The sequence below is a fragment of the Colletotrichum fructicola genome (assembly GCF_000319635.2).
Source record: "Colletotrichum fructicola Nara gc5 chromosome Unknown KSG_Nara_v1_contig01, whole genome shotgun sequence".
NCBI classification, from domain to species: Eukaryota; Fungi; Ascomycota; class Sordariomycetes; order Glomerellales; family Glomerellaceae; genus Colletotrichum; species Colletotrichum fructicola.
Genome location: NW_027094051.1, coordinates 1,387,331 through 1,405,731, shown reverse-complemented (window position 1 = coordinate 1,405,731; position 18,401 = coordinate 1,387,331). Strand labels below are relative to the sequence as shown.

Below are 18,401 nucleotides of genomic sequence, written 5' to 3'. Positions count from 1 at the left end.
TATCTATCCAATCTATGTCTTGACCCTTCTCATCGTTATACACAAGTATTGCAACCCTATCTGGTTGTTTACATAATTATGTTGGCGGCGTTAGCTTATAACATAGTCAATTCCAACAGCTTTTTCTTGAATTCGGCTCTTGGAAGGTCGCCGAAGTAAAAAACACCAGTCCAGCGCGGTGTTCTCGTGTACTTCAATTTAGGACTCTTCTTGACCTCCGGTCATCAGAGATGATTTGACTGCAGGTAAACAGAGCGGTAAGCAAACAGAGCATATCGGCCTTTGCAAAGCCGGTTGGCTGCCCTAACGTTTCTTCGGCAATCGCCATAGGCCTCCCTTGGCCACCTGATGATCTACGCATGTCCCGTAATTAATCTTCCGATTTGATGTTAGCGATAATCATAATTATTAATGTGAGCTTTGCAATTTGGGCGAATATTCCAAGCTATCTGGGCGAGAAGTAGGTAGAGACGATCATAACGATAACGGGGACAGGGAAACGGATAGGCAAAGAGACGACAGGGACGACAGGGACGACAGAGATAATAAAATTATCAAGATGAAAACACATTATTCAATCTAATATAGGTAGGTGGTTGCCCGCCCGAACAGCGACACTCATTCGTATACCCGTTTCGATCGTAACTATTCATATAACTCTCGTGCGACTCAGATGACATATCATAAGTGTAATAAGGCTGGTAGCTGCCCCCAGAGGCATAGTTCCTAGCTTGTCATAGTCCATTCATCCAGCAATGCCTTCATACAAGCTGCCGCCGTAGCTGCAGCGTATCGTTGCCACCTTTTGTTCTTGTGACTGTCGGCATAGTCACAGACGCCTTTTATGACTATGCAGGGGAAGATTTCCCAAACTCCAGCGCCCTCCATTTCAAAGGCTATGACGTTATGTCTCTTCGCAATATTGTTACGATGCTCGCCTGACTTCATAACTTGATCCCCCGATGCCATTAGACCGAAATGTATCGCTGGTCCGCGACTGTCTTGTTGACCAAGACGAGTTCGATGGACCAGCTTCTCATTATCGCACTGAAGGACTTCGCAAGATAAGGATCTGGCCGCCTTGCATACCGAATCCTTGTCATCGGTGCAAGTCAGGCAATCCGACGAATAGCGATGCTTGTGGCGATAGGCTTCTTCATAGAGCTTGTCCTCATCCACTCCTGGATAAACCGCATGACGTTGAAGGTCATGTGGCCCCTTGCCTAGATACTGGCATGTCCTTTGAGTGAGATGCCTTCGGCCGTTTTGACCTTTGAGCTTGTTGAGTAATGACCTTATAGCTGGTGTTGGCTTCGTTAGGATGTCGCCCATGCCATTTTTCATTGCGAACTTGTCAGGAAACTGCCTCCCGTAATCAAACGGTATGAGACCTTCACTGACAATAATGTCTCCCAACACGATATTCCTCTGGATGTCGCTGACATACGAGGGAACTCCACCACAAATACCAACCACCAGGGCTAGTTTGATGTCTGGGAAGCTGTTTTTGCAGTTGGCCGCCGCAACCGCAGCGTTGCTCTTCCCCATACCAGCGAGGTGCACAAGAACAACCTGGTGGCTACCAACCCTTCCCCTGGAGTATGTATTGATGTCGCTGGCAAGCTTCTGGTTTGGTAGTGAGCTTGTTTGGTAATACTCACTCAACTGGCCCTCAACAGCATCTGACTCTAGTAGTAGAGCACAGAAAATGGCAACGGTGACCTTATGTGGTTTGACGCTGGTAGAGAGTGGTAGGGCTCTTGGCCCCTCGGTCTGTCGATGGTCTGCACTTAGTGGCAATACATGAAGTCTTTGTATGGCTGCGGTATCATTCAGTCCGCAGCAGACACAGGACTTGTGTATATGGGGATAATCGTGCGTCATTCCTTCCATTTCCTCAGAAATGTGAAGCTCCATCGAGTGGTTGTCTAGTGCGGGCAATGTTGGTGGTACATTTGATGTCGAGCCGGCGTTTTCTTGTGGCGTATCGGTGGTCGACCCTCTGGATCAAATCATCAGCTTCTATAAAAGACCCGCGCCCCTTATATGGTAGGATTACTCACTTGGTTTCTGTTATAGTCGTCATCGATGCCTCTTCCACTGTGTATATGGCTCTAGCGCTGGCTGCCTTTGCTGCTGCATCGATCTTCTCAAGTTTCGAGAGAAGATTCTTCTCTACTGATGACAAGGTCGAATCTGACGCTCGACGGCTATGCATGATGGGACTGTTCACCATCTCCATCGGATCGACTGCAGGCTCCAATTCATGAATGCTCATTAACATGATTTTCAAAACGCACCGCGACTGGGTCTCGCGGAGGAGAGTTCTGAACGTGCTTCTCAGGAGCTTGACATGTTGACTTTTGACAACTCCGAGGTCGAGAATAATGGATAGGTCGGTAAAGTGCTTGGTGATTATAATTAGGATCTTTAGCCAGTCACTGCATAAGTTCGCGGTGTGGAATCGTTCCACGATGTTGGCTAAGAAAGGCAGCGGCTGCGGAGTGGCTATCTTTCCTAACGCTTGGATGGAAAGCTGCCTTAGCACCTGCTCTGTTTGAATATCTCCAAACACCGCGAGACTTCCATGATTGGAGAAAGAACTCAGCATGAAGATAGTGGGCTTCTGGGAAGATAGAAAGATTATCATCTCCAGGCCGAAGTGCTCCATCTGGTGCTTCTTATCGTATCGCCCCTGCACCAACAAGATTTTCGGTTCCTCGGAGCTGACCCAATTATGGGTTGTCTTGTGAAGCCAAAAATCGAGAGTATTGCGCTTCGTAGGATCCCGCCATGTTCTTCCAAGCCGCAACCGGTTCAAGCAATAGGCCATGTGCTTGGGATCGCAGAAATACGGCGTTGGCAGACAGAATGCTGGAATTTTCCAGAGAAGAGATGGGTCCGAAATCATGGTATTGTGAGCCTCTGCAGGGCATGAAATGGCTTCTTGCATCCCGTCAGATTGATGAGAAGGTCATCAGGACACTAGGTGCTCACCTTGTACCCGATGATGCAAAGCCTGCAGAGCATCGCTAAAACCTTGTGGCTGACTCTGAAGACCAACAATCCCACTCTCCTGCAATTTTGCGGGTTGCAATTCTTCTTCGTCAACCGAAACTTGCGCCCATTGACGCTTCAGCTCGTCTCCAAGTTCGTTCAGATTGCAGGCCATCATAAGCATGCGTCTTGGACTTGACGTGATTCGTCCACGAGATGCTCGCTTAGCACCATTAAAATATGCAAAGCGCTGCTATATGTGATTCTGTACTTTTGCTGAGTTTGTGTCGCATTGGGCAGATAAATTCAATACTGGCTAGGCAAGTAGGGGTTAGATAATATTAGGTGAAAGTTTATGTGGGATTAAGTTGTAGATGCGGATGCCTTTCTGTGAAGAAGGGATGGATATGTAGGCACCCTGCGGTTTTGTACTTCATTAGGTGGGTCTGAAATGATTGGCTACCAATTACCGATCCCCCGTTGGTTGTAAATAGATAAGCTTGCTGTGCTATATCATGTTTTACGGACAATTACGGTGTGCGCAATGCCACACCCAATCTGAATCAAAATGTGATGTCTTAATCAATACGCCTCCAATCACGCGAGCCGGACCTCAAGGGAAAACCATCTCGATCTCCACCATTTACATCGCCCACATTCATTTGTCAAGACGACAGCATGTCTGCCAACTCATCTGATTCACGGGAACATTCCGTAATGCCATTCGGCATGTGGCTAAGACTGGACAATGAACTTCACAGGGACCATACGTCAGTTGCTGGGAGTGACTATAGCCTGGGCAGTTTCTATGATGTTGAAAGAGCCCAGTCAGATGTTTCCCCTAATGAGCCTATACAAGGCCCATAGGTATCCGTGGGTGGCGCATGTCAAATTCTCATAGGCAATCACTCAATACGTCGCCATGGACAATGCGATAGAAGTCTCCATTTAAAACTACAAGTTTTCATAATATTGGAATTGTCAAGCGCCCCGATGGTCGGTCTTATCTTCAATATCTGACCATCCGTCCTGTGTTGATACCTGAATGTCCGTCGTCTTCGTGATACCTGATGGCTCCTGCACCAGTATGTTCTCCGTACTATCATCCGGCTTCGTCGTGCGCGTGGCACTGATAGAAGCATGCCTATCCACCCCAGCACTAAGCGGCTGCATGCCGCTCCGCCCAGTCCTCCAAGTCTGCAGCGCGTATTTCGAGTTCTTCGTACGTGATGCGCCGGCAGTGCTGCTCCGGCTCTTCTCGGCGAAGTACTTGACTAGCGGGGCTAGTGTCGGCACGCAGGCGATGATGATGCCGATGTCGTTCTCGATGACGGACCATTCGATGCTCTTCGCGGAGTCGAGGTAGTTGACCAAGTTCTTGATAGTTTGGATTCGTATCGCTTGAATGATGGTGACGAAGACGCCGAGGATAAATAGCGCGAGGAGGACCACCTTCTTACGCTGCTGGATCTGGGATCTGAGAATAACTGGGAAGGGAAGGAACATGCTGTCATCGACACGGTTAGCAGCGTGACAACGTCAGGGGCTAGGGTGAAGAATGGCCGTACATGATGACGTCGAAGACGATAGTCAGGGAAGAGAACGTCAAGTAGAAGGTGATGGCGTCGACACAGTGCCCAACCTCAGGAGGAATCGAAGGGTCGTATTGTTTCTCGACCTATAACACAGGGTCAGCAGGCTACTAAAAGATCATGGCGGCATGGATTGAATTCTCACAGGCGTGCACAAGAAGATGAAGACGCAGATGAAGGCAATGTGGCCCATAGTGACAGCGACGGCAACGATAATGGTAGCAATGCGATAGGCTCCTTGCGGGAAGAATCGAAGGTAAGAGAACAGCAAGCTCATCTTGAACCCCCAAATGCCAAGCACGTAGCTATAAGTTTATCGTCAGTTCTGCCGATCTCCCGTCGTGTTAAATGAGTCGTGAAGGGTTCAGCTTACAATGGGCCTCCGATGAATTGTAACTGTTCTGAGTTAACAATAACTCTTGAAATCATGATTCATAGCCACTTACCCTTCCAAAGTGTAGGATATTCTCTGTTGGCATGTCTTCAATGACGTGGATACCGAGACCCCATTTTGTCTCTGTTTTCTGTTAGCTTCAGGGGTAAGACGGTTTGCCGACGGTGACGTACGGATTACACTGCAGACAGTGTAGCCGCATGCTCCAAGCTGTGATCAAAAGGTCAGCTTCACGTGGCAACGAGATAGAGTTCGATGTTGAGCATACCCAAGATACGATGATAACCCAGTCATCTGGTTCGCCTGCGCGTCAGTTGACCGTGCTCCCCTGGCCCCGCAGATCACGGTTTGAGTAAACTCACCTTTACCAACCGCTTTGACCACAGTTGTCCTGACATACCACCGCAAGCAGACGAGAATGAGCGCAATCGACGTGAAAGTGGTCGTCACTGCCGTAATTCGTGGGCCATCGGTCGGCGTGTCGTCTGGGGCGCCGTACGTCCAGCCCATGTCGTTGGAGGAAGTTGGACACTCGGAGGGCTGGGAAAGATTCGAGAAGACCTTCCAACGCTTCTTGAATCCGAAGGGGGGGCCAGGACAGCCACACTGTTAAGTAAGATGCGCAGAGCTTTCTCTCCCCCACGTCTCACACGCACACCATTATCTGTTGCGGAGGTGTGGCAGACCCTTGCTTCCGCATGCTTCGATGCGGCACTGCAAATGCGAGGCGTCGAAATTGCCCTGGGTACGGCTGCTAATATTAAGTTGTGGCCGATGAAGAATGCCCCACAAGAGGTCTTTAAAGATTCGCCCTGCTTGGCGCGCGTACAGCCCATACACTATCGTTGCAGATCAGAAGCACCGGCGGAATGGTAAGTGTGTGCACTCTGTACGGATATTCGTACATTAGGCTCAAGTCAGGCATTGTGGGTGCGAACTAGTTGAGGGCTCCAGTTCGCACGAGCACATGAACAACACATCTGCCAGGGGTTCCCACAACCTGGATCCCTAACTTGGTAACTTGGTACCGATGTGTTTGAAGTGCTCACGGTGCGTGATCCACGCATAGGGCTCGCATTTAGAAGTTCAAGGAAGGACACACGCCATCAAGAAACACCAACCAAGGACGAGAAGTTGATGGTACCCAATGATCGGTCAAAGACAAGAGGTTTTCTGTCTCTCACGGACTCACGGGCAACTTGGGTCCGTGTTGACTTTCGCCGAGAATGAAATCACCGTCAAGCGAATTCTAGACCTCTCGGATCCGAGGCACCGGGCCATCGTTTTGCGCAGGACCTTACGGATGCATTTGCATCGCTATGCCATATCTATCTGCGACTTCTCCCTCCATCTTCATCTCTCTTCATCTGTGAAATATTCTCACGGGCAGGCAAAATACTGTCATTTATCAAAAGTTCGACGGCAACATTCCGCCATAAAATCCCTCCCACAACACGCCGTCCAGTCGTACGCAAGCCGGGCGCAAGTAAGATGAGGAGCCAGGATTCTGGGAGATACGGCAGAGAAGTCCATATCTTCAGGGCTTTCTAGCCTGTAGAACAACTCGAAGCCCTCGTTTATCATAATTAAGGTTCACGGTTACTGGTCCGGCCCGCAGGGCACATGAGTCAAGGCCCTGGGTCGGTCAACAGCCCAACCGGAGAAGACCGGACCACCACGGAGGAACAGCCTCTCTCGAACGGTTACAACCCCGGGAAGCGGGTCCCCCGCGCCGCTCCCTTGCAGATGCTACCCCTGCGGCAGGGTTTCCACCGCCAAGATTGAATAGTTCGCTGATTTGCAGCTGCTGTTGGTTCAAGGGTTTTCGAACAAGAGCCTAGGGCTGTGCTTGCCTTTATGCTAAAGAGGACAAAGCCCGTTTTGATGCCGTTGGATTCTTCAGCTGGTACCAACCTAACCAAAAGTTCCCTTGCATATGCAGGAACCCCGACTGCCGGCCGGACGACTCGGAGGCGGTATTTTTTCCTCCGCTTACGGAGATCATGCCCTGAATTGTGCAGACATGCGCGGAAACCGCCTGGCATTGCTTACCCAGGCCGGAACCACAGCCAGGCTCACCAGCATCCCGCTTGTCTCACCGAACAATCGCCACTTTTCCCTTCGTCTAGCGGGTGTACGGGACCCGGATCCAATTACGCAGACGAATTGAGGGGAAAGCCGCGAGATTCGACAGACCACCGGGCAGCGTCGCAGACTCGATATTAGAAACCCTCACACCCTCCCACGGTTCCCGCGCGCGACGCCCCCTTTCTGATCCCCCTTCTCCTCGTGCCCTCAACTTTTTCTGCCTTCCTGCAGCGGGTTAGCGAAAGAAGCACGTTCCAGCTTCCGTCCCCTTCACACCTCTCTTCATCGCCAAGCCAGAGAGTAACAAGATGCGCTCCTCGATTCTTAATCTAGCTTCCCTGGCGCTGGCCGGCGGAAGCGTTGCCGCGGCCTCGCCCGTGGGCAGCAACACCACGACGCCCTCGTGCAAATATCTCCCCGGCGACGAGGGATGGCCGTCCCCGTGTGAGTGGGCGAAGCTGAACGCGACCGTCAGCGGGCGTCTCGTGGCTACGGTCCCATTGGGAACGCCATGCCACGGCGCGAACTACAATGCGACTGAGTGCGCACGGCTGCAGGATGAGTGGCTTTACTCCGAGGTCCAGTAAGTACTTTCCCGTCTCTTTTCTGCTCTGCCATTGAGTCCTTTTTTTTCTGCCCTCACCGCGTCTTCTGCACGTCTGGCCGAGCTTTGCTCATCTGGGAGGTGATCAACTACAAGACGAGATGAACAGCTGCTGACCATGACTCGCGCGTGCGCACAGCATGGAGTCCTCTTCTTCCGTGATGGCACCCCTGTTCGCGAACGCGAGCTGCGATCCCTTCCTGCCGCAAAATGCTTCATGCACTCTGGGCAACTACGTCAGCTACGCCGTCAATGCTTCCGGGCCTGCGGACATCCAGGCGGCGTTGAAGTTTGCCGATGAGAAGAATGTGCGTTTCGTTATCCGCAACACCGGCCACGACTACAATGGCCGCTCCACCGGCGCCGGTGGTCTTGCCGTCTGGACCCACTACATGAAGGGCACTGAGATCGTCGACTGGGAGGATGAGCAGTACGTCGGAAAGGCTCTCAAGGCCGGCGCCGGTATTCAGGGTTTCGAGGCCATTGCTGCGGCTAATGAGGCTGGCTTGGTTGTTGTGACCGGAGAATGCCCTACTGTTGGTCTCGCTGGGGGATACATCCAGGCTGGTGGACACAGTGCTCTTGCAAGTAAGTGTCAAGTTCGTGACCGATATCAATCATCATGTTGCTAACAGCCACAGCCATCTACGGTTTGGCTGCCGACAACACCCTGTCTTTCAACGTTGTCACTCCCACCGGAGAGCTCGTCACGGCATCGAGAACCGAGAACCAGGACCTTTACTGGGCTCTTAGCGGAGGCGGTGGCGGCAACTATGGTGTCGTGACCTCTATCACCGTCAAGGCTCATCCCGATGCCCCTGTCGCCGGCGCCAAGTTTGCCGTGACTGTCGACACCAACAACACGGCACTGCTGTACTCTGTCATTGATGTCTTCCACGCCGCCCTCCCTGCTATCGTCGACCAGGGTGTCATGATCATCTACTTCTTCGGCCCCGGCTTCCTGCAGTCTCCCGCTATGACTGCCTACAATAAGACCCAGGCCGAGGTTGAGACAATTCTCAAGCCTCTCACCGATGCTCTCGCGCTCCTGGGTGTTGACCTCGAACCCACTTACACTGCTTTCGACAACTACCGCGACCACTACAACAACTACTGGGGCCCTCTTCCCTCTGGCAACATCCAAGTTGGAACCCAGCTCTTCGGTGGCCGCCTGCTCCCCCGTTCCAAGCTTCCCGAGTTCGGCCCTACTGCCCAGGCTCTCGTCGAGCTCGGTGTCACCTACATTGGCGTCGGACTGAACGTCTCTCACTTTGGTGGCGACAACGCCGTCCTGCCTCAATGGCGCGACTCCATCGTCCAGGTCTCTCTCACCCTGCCCTGGAGCTTCGAGGTCCCCTACTCCGAGATGGTCGCCGAGCAAACCCGCATGACCGAGGTCGTCCAGCCTGTCATCGAGGCCGCCACTCCCGGCGCCGGTGCTTACATCAACGAGGCCGACTTCCAGCAGAAGGACTGGCAGAACACCTTTTACGGTGTCAACTACCCCAAGCTTCTTGAGATTAAGCAGAAGTACGACCCCAAGGGACTGTTGTACAACGTTGCTGCAGTTGGCAGCGATGCCTGGTCCGTTGCCAACGACGGACGCATGTGCCGTAGCTGACTAGCCGACCCGGCGACAAACCCCAAAAATGCTCAAACGTCCTTGGAACTGTAACAAAAGGGCTGTACATACTTTACTTCTTGTATAAATATTAGTGTAATCTAATTACCCACGGGCGCCGACACTAGTGGTCATGCTGTGTCTGAGGGGTGACGTTTTAGCGCCAACCTATGACCTAGGTTCAATAATATCACTGAGGCGATCACATCGCAATCTTGCAGATTTACTTTTGCCCTTTTGCTTCTTCCGCCGTTTTGCTCAATGACGGTTTCATCGTGTACGGGCTGTCGTCCTCGCTACCTTTGTGTTTGAGTTTCAATTTCGGTGTACATAAGTTGACTATTGCGTCCTTGGATATTGCATGTCTGTCATCAATCAAGGCGGGTTCTCTCGATAGGCGAGGCGTCGATCTGCACCAACCCTACCTCCCGCTCTTTATCCAACATAAGCATAGCTGCGACCTAAGGCATCATAGTCGCAGCTCTTGAAACATTAGAAAGTTCAGGCGTAGCCATTGTTGTAGTTGATGTAGTGGACATGGTTGATGCTGCGGGTGTGACAGTAGATGTGGTGTGGTTGGGGGTTTTTGCTTTGGTATGTTGTCTTCGTAAACCTAGAATTGCGTTATGGTTCGGGCTGCCGTCTTCTGCTGTACACATATTTCTTAATCTTGGCTGCAACTGTGCTGTTGCGAATCTTAAACTCTCATATTCGAAGGGAGCGCACGTAGCAACGAAACGTTCTATATAATCCTAAAAAGAAGCCCTCATTAAGACCAAGCATTGACAAACTGCATCGTACCAACTTCAGCCGTGAGTAACGTGAGTGCCGTGAGTAAATGGGAAAAAATCGTGAAGAACTCCCGTGTATGACCCGTGATAACTGCAACAAGAAACCAAACAGCATCATCATAAGAGGTGGCCAAAATTCGTATCAAATCAAAGCCCACTAACTCCATAACCATGTATGCGTGAAAACCGTCCCTCAAACCCGGCCGCGGTTTTCATCTCCTCTCTGCGAGTTATTTGTGAGCTGCCGGGCCAGTCCGTTGTCAACCTCGACATGGTCGATATGAATATGCTTCCTCGGAACCCAGAGAACCTGCAAGACTCCAATCAAAGCAATACCAGAGCAACTCCACCAGGCCGCTGCAGAGCCTGCGAAACTGTAAATAACACCGACAAGAGGCGGAGACACCGTGCGGGCGAGGCAAGCGCCTGACATGGCCAAGCCGTTGACCTTGCCGAGCGCCTGAGGCGAGGGCGTCGCGTCCTTGAGCAGGATCAGCGTGACCGGGCCGACGATGATACCGTAGAAACTCTGCAGCACCAGAGAAAAGTAGATTCCGGCCTGGGTGACGACATCGGGGAAGGCCGACAAAAACGGCATCAAGATGTACGCCGTCGGGTAGAGCGCAACCATCCAGATGAAGGAGCCCCAAACGCCGACCTTCTCGACGAAAATCGGGAAAATCACACCCTGAATGAGAAGTCCCAGAAAACCATTGACTGCCAAGTATGTTCCAACATCGTGAACGTCATAACCAAGGCCACCCCTCAGATCAAGCTGGCCGTGAGGCGCCGCGGGTTCATCGAGGATATAGGTGGGGAGAAGCGAGCCAGCCGCCATTTGGTGATACGAGAAAATGACCAGTGTAATCGTAAGCATGATAACGGTGAAGTTGAAAGTCTTGACTTTGGGCTTGTTGTTTGGCGGCTGCTGAGCGCGGCCGTTCTGGCGGCCATTCTGGCGCAGCAAATCGCTCCTCAATTCGTCAGAAACAACCTTGATCGAGTGCACCGTTCCAAAAGATGAACGTCTGAGATCAAAGTCGTGCTCAATCGGGAGAGGCAAACTCGACTCCACGAAACGCGGCCTCGAGTGGCTGGTGGAAATCGACCGGCGGTGGTTAAGGCTCCGTCGCGGGGCCCTTCGGAGCGGGGTTCTCTCGTCGATAAAGTCGTCATCGGCCACGGCTTCGGTGAAGTCCTCCTCCGAGTCATGTTTCGGCGGAAGAGTCTCCTCCAAAAAGAAGATTCCCTGGATGACGGCGGCTATGATGACAATGACGGAGACAAGATTCGGCAGCAAATAGGGATACTGTCCAAACAGTCCGTCCTCGGGAAAGATTTTGTAAAACTTGGCCGGTTGGGCGAGGAAGCCACCCATGGCAGAGCCAATGATGCCGCCAAGAGTCCAGACGAACGGCTGCACGGCATACGCCCTGGCTAATCAAAATTGTTAGCAAGGTTACACAGGGGATCGCCGAGTAAGACAGAGCCACAGGACTTTGCCCCCGGATTTTGGCGGAAAACTCACGTTCGTGGTCGGGATTTTTCACCATCTCAGCCACCATCTGCCTAACAGTTAGGGAATGCCAAAATTCAATGGGAGGGGGAGCCAAACAGTTTGCATAACGCTCACGTTGCCTAGTTAAACCTTTAGTTTTCGATGATGAAAATGAGGCGTGGAAACCAAAATGATGTCATTGAAAGGGGTTTTGGGGTTCGGGGTTTGGTTGAACAGTATGGACATTGCAGTCTTTCGCAGCGTCATGTTGTGTTGCGCGTTTCTTGAGAGGTTGTGAGACTCACCGTTCAATGATCCTCCGATGAATCGTGCCAAGAGTGCGACCCAGTAGGTTTTTGCGAGACCGAAAATTAAACTGGAGGTGGCCACACCCACAAGCCCGAAAAGCACCACGGGCTTCCGCCCGACACGGTCGGACAACGCGCCCCAGCCCATGGAGGTGAGAGCTTCCGCGACGGCATAGGCAGAAACCAAAAGACCGGCGTAAAAAGGTGCTTCCTTGTCTTCAACGCCCAAGTCCCTCACCATGTCGAACGTGTACGCCAGGATGGAGTTGAAGGCGATGGGCTCTGAGAATCGACATATTGCTGAGTTTGCGGTGTCAGCGCCTTGCAGGCCATAGAGACCAAGATGGAGGGGTGTGATTTACCAAGAACGAGCAGCTGTCGGGTCGGAAATGCATTGGGGTCCCTGTCTTTTCTTTGAGGCATGATTCGATGTCACGGTTCCAATTCTCCCGTCGTCTTCGCTTCTTCGCCTCTCTCTTCACACACTCTCAGGCTGAATGTTGGGAGAATTGAGAGAGATGAAAAAAATTTGAGAGAGGAAGGATGAGTGAGATGGAGTGGTTTCTGATAGCGAGTGCTGCACCGCTGCGGGGTCATGAAAGGTTGGGGGAGAGGCAGGTAATAACGGCATTAACGGTCCGCCAGCCGACCCACCGGGCCATGCAGCATCCACCTCACCGCCTAGCCAGTTAGCGATCGAGCGATCTGCAGTGGCCATTGGCCACACACGTGAGTTGCCTCCCCCGGGTTCATCCTCTTGGTGGCTGTTGATGTTGGCAAGTGTGATGTCGGGAGCTGCCGTCGGGAAGGGCGAATGCTGCACCGGAAGAAGAGGTGAAAGGCTGCATTAGACTGTTGCACAGAGATAAGGTTCCCGGCCTTCTTTGTTGCTGAACAAACACCGAACAACTTTGGCTCTGTTAGCGTCATCTGTGGCTAACCGCTAACTTGACTTGCAGCTGCATGGACTCAATTTCCGAGGTTATTCCGCAGCCTTTCAAAGTCGAAGCCAGTTCTTTCAATGGGTTGTCTTCTAGTCTGTATCATGTGAAAGCCATTTTGCAATTGACATCATCCACGGATAGCTCAGGGCTAATGAGATTGAGCAAGAAACGGACTGTGGCCTATGACGTTGGCCCCAGACTAAGTGATGAGTTGGCGCTTAGCGCGTATCAAACCTTAAAATGGCTGTGGCTGGGGCCTATCTCTTGGTTTCCGGGGCCATAACTATGGCCATGAGGTTTTTGCTCCCGCCATCAGTGAATAGAACACCATAACAGCCAGAAGAGCACCAGAAGAGTGTCTGGGCAAAACTCAAAAACTACGGAGGAAATCCCACCAGTTTTCACAAATGCCAATCTCGAATCTCCATCCGCAAAATGCATGGCTGACACTGCATCGGACCCCCCACACCGCTGCCAATCAGGAAGTTGCAAGCGCGAGCTCCCCTGTACTAAACCAGCCAGTCAAACCATCAGAACACCGAGCCCGTTGAAGTCTCGCATAAATCCCCGGACTAACTCAACCAACTAGTTTTAAAGAGGCTCGAAGCGACCTTGAATCCACCACGGGTCCCCGCCGCCATGCATGCAATCCTGATCACCGTCCGAATGCGCGCTGGTTCCCGCCGGCGATATCCCGTATGCAGGCCCGGATTTTGTGCGGCGCCGGCCCCACCAGCCGGGACGTCTGGAAGGATTGCGGTTGCCTTGACTTTGAGTCATGTTAGAAATCTGCTATCCTCCGGCTCCGGATTCAGGGGGGAATTGTTATGTCGTGAGCGCTCATAGCAGACAACTGTGCATTGTCATATTGGCTCTCGCATTGTCGTTTTTAACCGTCCTAACAGCCCCAGAGTAGACCGATTCACAACCCATTTCAGCATAATCCGCGGTGCGTCATCATTTCCTGGACAGGCATGAAACTGAGGTTGGTCTAGTACCTGAGACATCACATTACCCGGCTTGCCTTGCCGGTTTAGATTCGGCGGAATAGATGGAATTCCTGACGATGTCTCACCAGTTGACTCATCCAGTCTTAATCAAACATGTAACGACTCATCAATCAAAACGTTCGTCTTAGATCTCGCTCGTTGTTTTCGAATGCTAATGACAGCGAGAGAAAACGTCACGTGCTTTTCGAAAACAGCATTGTAGAGCTACGAGATGTAGTTTTTGCTTGATGAATATGTATTATTACCGTATAGTGCTATTGCGCAACGCTAGTCCCAAGGAGAGGCATACATGTCCACTCATGCTATCTTACATAATGATGAAGATCTGTCGACCCAATAATTGTTGTTGTGTATGTGAAGCAAGCGAATCAATATCGGAGAATCCTAAATCAGTGGAACAGAGCTGGGTCTAAACTTGTCGAGATCCTTGGATGATAGAAATCTTGTGCATGACACCTCCCCTCTTGCGGCCATGGCTGATAAGGATTCCAACTCAACTCGTGTGGTCGCGGTACCTCGTACGGGATAGCTGGTGGAAATCCCAAGACTGGCTGTAAATCGGGCGGAGATGACATCGTTTCATGACCGTAGAATCCAGCCGCATGCCCACCCGAGGCAGTGACGCACGGCGTCCATAGTTCCGGTACGGAAATAGGGTTCGAATACGAAGGCGGCGAATTGCAGTGGTGAGGAGGCCATCCAGAGCTGACTTGTTGGCTCGCGAAGTCGTCAATTGGACTTGAAGCTTGCTCCGATCCCTGGGAACTGTGGGAATCATCGTAAAAGAACTGCCCGTCGGCCGTTGAGTAGTCGTAGTGGACTCTTCCATATGGTTGTCTGTACGAATTGGCGAGAGGAGATTCTGCGAAACGTTCGGCAACTCCAGCGCGATCGTGGCTATGAAGCTCAGCGGAGCTGGTGCGTCCTGCGGTGCGTGGGCTCTCCCTCGACGCTGCATCAACCCCTGGTGGCATCATGACAGCAGTACTTGTAGCGGCTACTTCATCGTGGCGCGGTGGCGAGTTCCAATATTGGCCCGTGAATTCCTTAGAGTCGTCGTTGGCTCTGTGATGGAGCTTGTGGTGTTGCACCATTGCCACTTTTCGGACGAAGCTTCGGAAGAGTTAGATTTGCAAAATCAATTTGGCGGCCCTGCGGGCTTCAACTTACTGTTTCCTGCATGTGGCAACGGCGCATGTATAAGGGCGTTTGCCTACATGTAATCGACGATGTCGAGAAAAGCTGGAAGACTTGAAAGAAGTTAACACAACTATACATACAACATGGCCGTTTGGGGCATTGTCCGCCAGGCTGCACGACGCGCAATCAAACTTACATCTGCGAACCGCTTGTCACAGCCGGGATACTGGCACTCATAGGGCTTTTCTCCAGTGTGAATTCGTAAGTGAACCGTCAGAGCACTCCTCTGGATGAAGCTTGACTCGCAGCCTGGCGCTGGGCACGGGAACGGCCGGTCGTTTGTGTGAATTCGGTAGTGTCGTTGCAAGTCGGATTTGCGCTTGAATCCCTGAAAAAGGGTTATCATCAGCAAATGGCAAAGGTGGCACAGGCGTGTTGTTTGTCCACGCAGTCGAATAGGATGGTACCTTATTGCACGTCTTCCAATCGCAGTTGAAGCGGTGGGATTGTGGTCTGTTGTCAACGAGCTCCATGATTTCCATGTCGTTGATTCAACTTTTGATAGTTAGTGCCAGAGACTCTTCCTCACATGCGATTAAAGTTGAACGTACTTCTCAGAAAACCCGTTATCGCTTCGTCTAATAACGAGCTTGTGAGTAAACAGTGTGGTAGGCTGACGGGCTAGTTCATCATCGAGGCGTGAAGTAGTCGGTAGAATGTTGAAACAGGCCCGATAGATGTCTCAGGAGGCATCCAGATAGGGTGGTTGGCAGTACGGATTTGGTTAAAAAGAAGAAAAGGCGGTAACGAATAGGGTCGATTCCCACCGAAAGGTGACAGATCGTCTAAAGCACTGACGAAGAGGGTTCGGCCTAGTAGCTGAACCACGTCTTACAATACAGTTGAGTGATCAAGAATGTGCCGTGGAGGCTGCTTTTATCATGGAATTCTTAGTGTCGGCGATGACTTGATTGGACCTGCAGATCTGCATTCAACAACGCATGCGGGATGGACATGAGTCCAGTATCCATGCTACACCCCGTAGTATACATCTTGGTTGCCAAGAGGAAATATGATAGAGCTTTGACCATGCGAGGCAAAACACGGCACGGAATTCTCAAATTCGGTCAACGTAGCGACAGCGTGCCTAGTAGCCTAGTTGATCGAAAGAGGGCATTCTCCACAGGAACTTGAAGTAACCCTGCCCTAGCATCCAGCTGTCACTCGGGGATCATACGCCTTCCTAGGGTGATTTGCTTCAAGGGCTTGGCTGTTGGTTTTTACTTTGTATCGTGCATGCATTCAAACATCGCGGATGCGACTCTGGCATGTTCCCCGTATTACTCATGGGTGCTTCTGAGTGGAGCGGTAGATATCATGGCCCCAAGTTTCATATTAGGGCTTACTTCACGGGTACATGTTGAGTCTCTATGGATCGCCCCTACGAGCTAGTGGATGGACTATTTGTAACTCGACACTCAGCCCCTGGCGTGATTTCCGGCAGGTTGGTATCTCGCTGTAGAAATCAGCCCTCTTTAGCCCTCCGCTCGCATCCTGAATGCCAGCTAGCGCTATGTGATAGCCGCCATGGAATGAAGCCAATGATTTCCGGGCCTTGATTGGCAGCAATGGGAAACCTTAGGCGCAGATTCCGAAGTCAAGCCGTTAGCAAAGTGAGGCGGCTCATTCGGATGCCTTAAATGGGGTGATGTCTTTCAACCCCAGCGAATCCACCCCTTGTAAGTTACCATTCCCCTTGCAGATGGCGTCTCTGGCCGCGACGGAGAATTCTGTAGAGACTTTGGACTAGAAACAGCCACATTCCGTATCTCATCACGAGTCAACAGTCTAAACATCTCGTCCAGGTCTGACTAACGGTAAGTGGGAATTCGGTGAAGCAGTCGTGTTGCTGAGGTTGGGGTCAGTGCTCAGACCTTGCTGTCGTGGTTAATCGCGGGATACGACACGGCACACAACGAGGTTGATGGTTCGGGGAGATTCCGCGTCCCTAGCTGAATCTCATGTAGGGTTCTCGATGCCACGTGAGATTTTCGGCTTTCAACTTCCCCATCTGGAGAAGCTTGCGAATAGAATCTTGATCTCCGGTACCTGAAGCTGCTGCTGCGAATGAGAGGACGATCCAGAAGACGGGAGGCCAACTGTGAGGTGGCGGAGCACTCGAGGAAGATATGTCACATCTCAAGTTGACTGATGTAGGCAGCTGTTGGGCGCTGAAAACCTAATGACTGGGGCGGCATTAAGTTGAAGTATACCCTGCCAAGCAAGCCGGCGAGTGGGACTTGAGGGGAAGGGCACCATCCATCGACGATCCCCCACTAACACCAAAGTAGAGCAAGTTCCAGGCCCAAAGAGATTCCGATGAAGACCCGTATGAACCTCGTTCCATGCCAATCAAACAATCTTCGATCTTCATGGGGGCAAATTATGTTTCATCCGCTAACAAGGCACACTCTGCTTTCAGACTAATTTTACATGCACTTTTTCAATGCGACGACGATCTGCTACGCTGTCAACCATTACGTAGACAACCCTGACGCGCTGTCAACCAAGAGGGAGACGACAACTCCAGCTGAAAAGAAGAAACATAGGTCTTAGATGCCATGTCTCAATAACAGAAAACGTTCATGAATTTTGCCCTATTTAAAGCAGGGAGCAAAAAACGTTCGCTTCCAATAAGATGTCGCCTATTGATGCATGTTTTAGCAGAAAGGTCGGCTTTGTCGGCTAATTCGTATTAATGTGATGAGGGCATCATTTGGCACGCAGGGGTATGAGACAGTGACAGGGGCGGGCCAACAAATCACAGCGTAGGACGTAGATCATCAAGCGATCAGACAGACTGACCGCGAACAGGGTACGTGTGACTAGTCAGAAAGCAGGCAAGTTCCTGACCTTGCTTCAACTTGCTTTTTGGAGTTTTGATGTTTTCCTTCAACATCCGAACCCTTCCCGGCCCCCTCTCGGGCAGAACGTACACGATGACGAAGCCCAACAAACCCTTAGTCCTGCCGTCTGCCGCCTGCCGCTTTTCAAATCCAAGATGTTATCATATTCCGCGATGGGGTTTCGGCGTTCATCTTGGCAATCTTCGCAAGAACCCAGCAAGCGGTGAGGGGACGTCGGCGACCTCAAAAGGAGGCCCGAGCGGCTCATGCCTTGCGATACCCACTGATAAGAATGGTAGATGGGCCATGGCCCATCGCCACGCAATTCTGCCCGTGGGCCGAGCAAGGTAGCTCTCTTAGAATGCTGCCTGCCATGACAGAGACTGTTGACGTGCTTTTCTTGCAAGGTTAAGATGCGTCGTGGCGGCTTGAGTGAAGTACGGAGGTCTGGATCTCGTGCTTAGGTTGGGTGTGGGGAGGACTCCGAAAGAGATGAGTTCTCGCGTAG

The 18,401-nt window shown here is 51.6% G+C and overlaps 4 protein-coding genes across 4 annotated transcripts; 1 reads left to right on the top strand and 3 right to left on the bottom strand.

Moving 5' to 3' along the window:
- Positions 1-3,978: 3,978 nt before the first annotated feature.
- CGGC5_v000418 (Satratoxin biosynthesis SC1 cluster protein 4) lies at positions 3,979-5,493 on the bottom strand (the record flags this gene model as incomplete). Its single annotated transcript, XM_032037024.1, has 8 exons — positions 3,979-4,504; positions 4,566-4,675; positions 4,735-4,894; positions 4,963-4,985; positions 5,036-5,106; positions 5,157-5,193; positions 5,252-5,277; positions 5,346-5,493. The coding sequence occupies 8 exons, from the start codon at positions 5,491-5,493 to the stop codon at positions 3,979-3,981; spliced, it is 1,101 nt and encodes a 366-aa protein (XP_031884186.1).
- Positions 5,494-7,379: 1,886 nt separating this feature from the next.
- Positions 7,380-9,296, top strand: ZEB1-2 (FAD-linked oxidoreductase ZEB1; the record flags this gene model as incomplete). The annotated part of the gene is made up of 3 exons (XM_032037023.1): positions 7,380-7,654; positions 7,815-8,263; positions 8,317-9,296. 3 exons carry the CDS (start codon positions 7,380-7,382, stop codon positions 9,294-9,296), a joined length of 1,704 nt encoding a protein of 567 aa, XP_031884187.1.
- Positions 9,297-10,280: 984 nt separating this feature from the next.
- On the bottom strand, positions 10,281-12,316 carry CGGC5_v000416 (uncharacterized protein; the record flags this gene model as incomplete). The annotated part of the gene is made up of 5 exons (XM_032037022.1): positions 10,281-11,524; positions 11,616-11,652; positions 11,703-11,725; positions 11,891-12,193; positions 12,256-12,316. 5 exons carry the CDS (start codon positions 12,314-12,316, stop codon positions 10,281-10,283), a joined length of 1,668 nt encoding a protein of 555 aa, XP_031884181.1.
- A 1,940-nt stretch (positions 12,317-14,256) lies between these two features.
- Positions 14,257-15,520, bottom strand: CGGC5_v000415 (Zinc finger protein 143; the record flags this gene model as incomplete). Its single annotated transcript, XM_066150670.1, has 5 exons — positions 14,257-14,323; positions 14,370-14,960; positions 15,018-15,097; positions 15,184-15,375; positions 15,455-15,520. 5 exons carry the CDS (start codon positions 15,518-15,520, stop codon positions 14,257-14,259), a joined length of 996 nt encoding a protein of 331 aa, XP_066009795.1.
- Positions 15,521-18,401: the final 2,881 nt, after the last annotated feature.